At 51.8% G+C, this 5,547-nt stretch overlaps 2 protein-coding genes across 9 annotated transcripts in view; one reads left to right on the forward strand and one right to left on the reverse strand.

Annotated features, from left to right (window-relative positions):
• tmub1 (transmembrane and ubiquitin-like domain containing 1) overlaps nt 1–3,248 on the reverse strand; it is an 8,998-nt gene extending 5,750 nt beyond the window's left edge. The window contains exons 1-3 of one of the 5 annotated variants that reach the window (XM_017303345.1): nt 2,790–3,247; nt 1,470–1,700; nt 982–1,359 (exon numbers count right to left, since the gene is read on the reverse strand). In XM_017303345.1, the coding sequence (XP_017158834.1) occupies nt 982–1,346 (365 nt within the window). In that variant the 5' untranslated portion in view covers nt 1,347–1,359; nt 1,470–1,700; nt 2,790–3,247. The other 4 variants (XM_008402676.2, XM_017303346.1, XM_008402674.2 and 1 more) reach the window with 4 other exon arrangements.
• Nucleotides 3,249–4,119: 871 nt separating this feature from the next.
• Nucleotides 4,120–5,547, forward strand: part of ubtfl (upstream binding transcription factor, like) — an 11,626-nt gene continuing 10,198 nt past the window's right edge. The window contains exon 1 of one of the 4 annotated variants that reach the window (XM_017303338.1): nt 4,120–4,511. The gene's annotated coding sequence lies outside the window, so the exon portion shown is untranslated. Of the gene's footprint in view, nt 4,512–5,406; nt 5,443–5,547 lie in introns of those variants that run through there. The other 3 variants (XM_008402677.2, XM_008402679.2, XM_008402678.2) reach the window with 3 other exon arrangements.

Raw genomic sequence — 5,547 nt, forward strand, 5'->3', positions numbered from 1 at the left:
ATGAGCTGGGGGTCAGTGGGGGGTTAATGAGCTGGGGGTCAGTGGGGGTTAATGAGCTGCAGAACAACAGACTTTAATATCAGAAACCAAAAACTTTTCTGTCTCAACTGTTTGCTGGAAGATTTCAGCAGAGATCATCCATCAGTTTGACCTCTGACCTCATCAAGGGGTTACTGTTTCCTCTGGTACCTCAAACAATCGGAATGCATTGTGGGAGATGTAGTTTGTAGTCAAACCTATTTCAAGTCAATCATGGGCCTATAAAATGACATGGCGGGCCACATGTGGCCCGCGGGCCTGGAGTTTGACACACGTGTTGTAGGTCCTTCGCTTCTCCCTGGATGCTGGTTTAGCATAAGTGTTAAAACGGGACCCAAAAGGGGCGGGGCTAAAGCAGGAAGCAGCGAATCGGGACTCAATTCGCACTGAAACCCTCCAATGTGATGAAGTGGAAGGACTTTGACTGGGCCAAAACATCCAAGCATGAACCCACCAGTTGCTTCTACTGGCTTGAACAGGCAGCCTGTTGATTAGTTTGAACACTGCTGCCACCTAGTGACCGGAGGCTTGTTTTTCAGTCAAGCTTGACAATGATAAAATAACATGGGGCTCTATGAAACACTGCTAAGGTGACCAAGATGGCCGCCGTCCTGGACGGCTCCCCAAATATTTAACATTTACCAAAAACTAATCCGTAACAGACATGAGGATCCAAAACGCTGCTGTCTGACATGCTGAGTAAATGTTGCAGCAACAATCCGCCTCCATGAGGCGACTGCACTCTGACAAAATGCACCAAAAACAACCAATCAGAGCCAGGAGGCGGGGCTTAGTGCTGTCAATCACCTGATGTACTCGCTAAATATGCGCTCATGACTGGCTGTGCTATCAGGTATCAGGGGGAGATGAGCAGCACCACTCGGAGGGTGATTGGCAACACTAAGACCCGCCTCCTGGCTCTGATTGGTGCTCAGTCCGTACCGTTTGATGTAGCCGATGGTGTCGTGCGGTTGGACCTGGGCCGTTCTCTCCGTGTCGTTGAGGAACTTCAGGCGGACCACCATGCTCCGCTCCGCTCCCCGCCGCCTCACCCCGTCTCCCGCCTCGGGCTCCGCCTCCTCCTGGGGGGAGGGGCCGGTGGGCGGAGCCTCGGACGGAGCGCCATCGCCCACAGAGGCGGTGGAGGAGAGGGGCGTGTCCTGTGTGGAGGGGGCGTGGCCTGGGAACAGCTGCTCCGGGGGCTCGGCGGTGCGGGTGGAGACCCAGGCGAGCAGCAGCACCGTCAGCAGCAGCAGCGAGCCGAACAGCAGCGTCACCTCGTCGCCCACGCCTTCGATCAGAGCCATCGCCGGCAGCGACCTGAACAAGGACGACTCGGGTCAGCAGCACACAGGGAACCTCAGGTTCAGCTGATGCTAGATGCACCGGACCCAGAACAGAACCAGAACAGAACCAGGAGCTGGACAGACCTCCAGAGAACTCAGAGGAATGTTCTGGGTCAGAATCGGGTGAAAGTAAGCCGGTCCGGTTTGGGTCAGGATGGATCAGCTGGCAGCAGGCAGCCTGAATCTGTCACTGGATCTGACTTTTCATCCCAAAGTGATTCTGATCTGTCCTGCTGCTGCAGCTTCTCCCTCCTGGACCTCGTAGTTTTCGTCTGCAGCCCTCAAACCGTCTCCGCCACGTTTAACGTCTGTCTGCTGGTCACAAAACGTCCCAATTAGAAGCAAACGGAGAAAATCTAGTTGATGTTTGACGTTAATTTGCTCCAATAAAACACAAAACACCCCGAAAACAACCGATTATTAACTTATAACCGGAGATTTGACTGGCGCCAAACGACTCTTCCCAAAGTCGGTGGCTGCTGGTCGGATTGGGGCGTTTGGTTTACGGACTGGGACGTTTTACACAGGTGGTCCACAGACACTAACATGCGGCGGGGCGGACATAAATCACTAAACTCACCTTAACATAAAAAGGACAGTGGATCATTTTCATTCAATCAAAACTTGATCAAAGTGCAGAAAACGACCAATTTGTTGAACAGAAAAGACAGAGATGAAACGTTACCGTAGTTACAACATGAATGGATTATCAATGTTCACACATCCCATAATGCAGGTTATTCAGGTAAAGCAGTTATTGATGTAAGCTGCACTTAAATACAGATTAAAGTAACAAATCCCTCATTAAAATGTGACTTTAGTTCCTTTGTGATGAGCAAAACCAGGTTCTGCTCACAGAGGAAAGGAGAACATGTTGGCCTCAAACGGCCTAGTTAAAGGAGCAACTTTATAAAGATGCAGCACTAAATATTTACATTAATATCTTATTTCAGCCTCCTGTCTAAATAACCGACTAAAAACTGAACTCCTGGTTTGTTTTCAGTCAGTAGAAACTATAATGATAAAACATTAAATATCATGTTTACAGGATTTGATGCAGCATCAAGTTTTATTTTCCTCTTTATTTGAACTAAACTAAAACCTGCTGCCGTTTATTTCTACTAAATAATGCAAATTATTACTTTACTCAAAACAAACTCAGGTTCAGGTTCTGTAAACAACTTAAAGTACAAATTAGACTAAATGTAATTACAGCAATAAATGTAACTGATTAGTTTCCACCAACTGGACCAGAACCAGAACCAGAACCTTCATTTCTCCAGATTCTGAAAAGCTGCTTCCGTCCAGCGAACCTTCACAAAATCTTCTGGTCGGAACCGAACCGGAACCAGGAGAAGCTAGATGAGAACAGCTTCGGAACATCTGCTGATCTACAACACCAACCTTTTCTGGGTCCAGGCTGCTCCGAACCTCCGCTGGAGTTCTGCTGACCGGACCGGACCGAACCTGTTCCTCAGCAGCTGCCTCAGGACGTCTCCGGGTTCCGGACCTTGTTCATGTGCTCCCGGTTCGTACTCTCTTCCCGGTGATGTGCCGGACCGCTGGCTGGCCCAGCTGGGAAGCTCGGACCGAACCAGCAGAGTTCTGAACTGCTCTTACCTGAGCTCACCTGAGCAGTTGGCTAAACCCGGAGCTAATGGCTAACAACGGCACCGGAAGTAGTTCCGGACCGGTCCGACCCAAGTTCGGACCAGAGGGGAACCAGAACTCACCGTCTCACAGAAAAAGCTTCATAGCAGAGCAGTTATCCTCCAAGCTAACAGGCTAATCTGCGCTGCCTGCTGCCGCTTCTTCTGCTGCTGCTCAGACAGAACCGAGGCGACTCTTCGCCCCCTGCTGGTCACTGCCTGCAACTGCAGCCTCTGATTCCTCTGACGTCACTGTAGTTATCGTTTTTTATGAAGACGTTAAAGCTCCGTAACCGGTCTGACCATTATGATGAACCGCTGGAATGGTTTTCACTCTAGAACCAGGTTCTGACTCCAGGTTTTGAGGCCCGGTTCTGGTGTGCATCTCCATCAAGAATGATCTCTGGGTTTCTTTTGTTTTAAATCCTGCTCTGTTTTATTATTAGCCTTACTGTTATGTGCTTGTCGTTTTGTTCTTTTTTCCTGCCTATACTGGAATGTTCTTTGTACCTTAACAAGTTAATTGCGTACCGTTTGTCATTAATAAAGAAAAAGCTTTAATGTAATGTAATCAGCTGGAGCAGCAGGGGGCAGCAGTGAGCCGGAGCCATCAGCTCGCAGGTTCCACCAGGTCAGAGTTCATCACAGTTACAAATAAACACAGAGAGCAGCAGAGGTTCGGGTTTATTAATGGGTTCCGTGGTTGGGTTCAAACTGCTTATGCTACAGCTGCGCATGCGTGAACAACACAGTGTGTTCACCCCGGTGCATTATGGGTCGCAAGAGCTGCAGAAGATGTCTGGATGGACATGATGATGATGATGATGGTTATCATCATCATCATCATCATCACTCAGTGACCCGGTTAGAACTCTAAAGTTCCGGTTCTATTCCTGTTGTTCAGGAGCAGAAACTGTTAGAACCACAGGTTCACCAAGCGGATCCGTCATGGTACCAGAACCTGGTCCTGGTTCCTGGTGGACTTCCACCGTCTGGGTCCAGAACCACCAGGAGGTTCTGAGCAGTGTGGGCCGGGCCTGGTGTCCTCCAGGCGGCCGGCAGCGCGGGTCCTCTCTGCCTCTGGGCCGGGGATCCGCTCCGTTCACCGGTCGGCCTGGCCCCGTCCGGTCCGCGGGCCCCCGTGTCTGTGCGCTCCTTGGCACATAATCTGGCCTGGGACCAGAACCGAACCAGACAGAGTTTGAAGCTGTGCTATTCCAGCAGCGGGGCTGGCTGCAGCTCTGTCCGCGGCTCTGGTTTCATCCTCCGCCTTTGTCTCATGTTTTCCCCCGGAGGTCCTCCCCCTGCGGCGCGGGGCGGAGTTTCATACCGAGCTAGACGCTCCTTTTGTCGGATTCGTTTCGAACTGACTCCCCGGGGTTTACGGGCAAAAAACAGGCTCTAAGAAAGGCTCAGAACCAGCCGAACCGGCACGGTTCTGTTCGGGAACCATCCGGAAATCCAGCAGAATCATCAGGTAAGCGAAGGTTTCGTATTTTAAACGAATTTCTCGGTTTTTCTGCTCGGTTGTCCCCGAGTCCCCGGAACATTCATGGCGGCTTCGCAGTGAGGCTTTCTGGGGGACCGAGGTCGAGCCTTCCCGCTGCGACCCAAAAGCAGCTCCTGGTTCCGGTAATCGGGTCGGTTCGGCCGGGGGAACCGCAGATGGTGTGTTTCCAGAACCTTTCAACGGCATTCCAGGTCATTTCAGACCGTTTCTGCGGTTTTCTGCTGCAGGAGGATTATCGGCTCCACATGTCGGAACCAGCAGTTCTGCGGAGATTAAACCACAGAAACGGTTTAATCTCGCAGTTTGGCCGCTTTTCCTCCTAATTTAGACAGACTCCCGTGCGCCTTCCAGCGAAGGCTACGTGCTGACTCCTGCCGGAGGAGAGACGCCATTACCGGGGCAGCTGCAGCCAGGCGGCCCGCTCAGTCCGCGGGGCCCCGGGCAGGCTCCCGAAGGGCGGCCCCTGCTGGCCCCCAGAGCTCGGTGGAGACCCGGACCCGTCAGCACAGCAGGTCAAAGGTCAACAGAAAACCCCACATGGTTTCTCCCAAACAGAACCAGAGCCGGTTCGGTTCAGAGCGACACGGAGCGGAGCGTCCAGCTGCTGCTGTATCAGCCAGACCGCTGCTGCTCGGTCCTGCCCCCTGCCGGCCAGCCGGGGAGGAGGCAGCACAGCCTCCTGCAGGAGTCCTGACCCGACCCAAAGGGAGGTTCCGACAGGTTCCGACCCAAAGGGAGGTTCCGACAGGTTCCGACCCAAAGGGAGGTTCTGGAGGGTTCTTTGGTGAAACTCTGCTCATCTAAATTTGTCATTATTATTTTTTCTGAAAGATTTTGTTTGGTGAACTAAAACAACATTTAAATCATCATTCTGGCAGAAAAACAACCTGAAGGACAGGTGTGTGTGTCTCAGATGGACAGGTGTGTGTGTATGTCTCAGATGAAGGACAGGTGTGTGTGTGTCTCAGATGGACAGGTGTGTGTGTGTGTGTGTGTCTCAGAC

Source organism: Poecilia reticulata, unplaced genomic scaffold, assembly GCF_000633615.1.
Source record: "Poecilia reticulata strain Guanapo unplaced genomic scaffold, Guppy_female_1.0+MT scaffold_249, whole genome shotgun sequence".
NCBI lineage: Eukaryota > Metazoa > Chordata > Actinopteri > Cyprinodontiformes > Poeciliidae > Poecilia > Poecilia reticulata.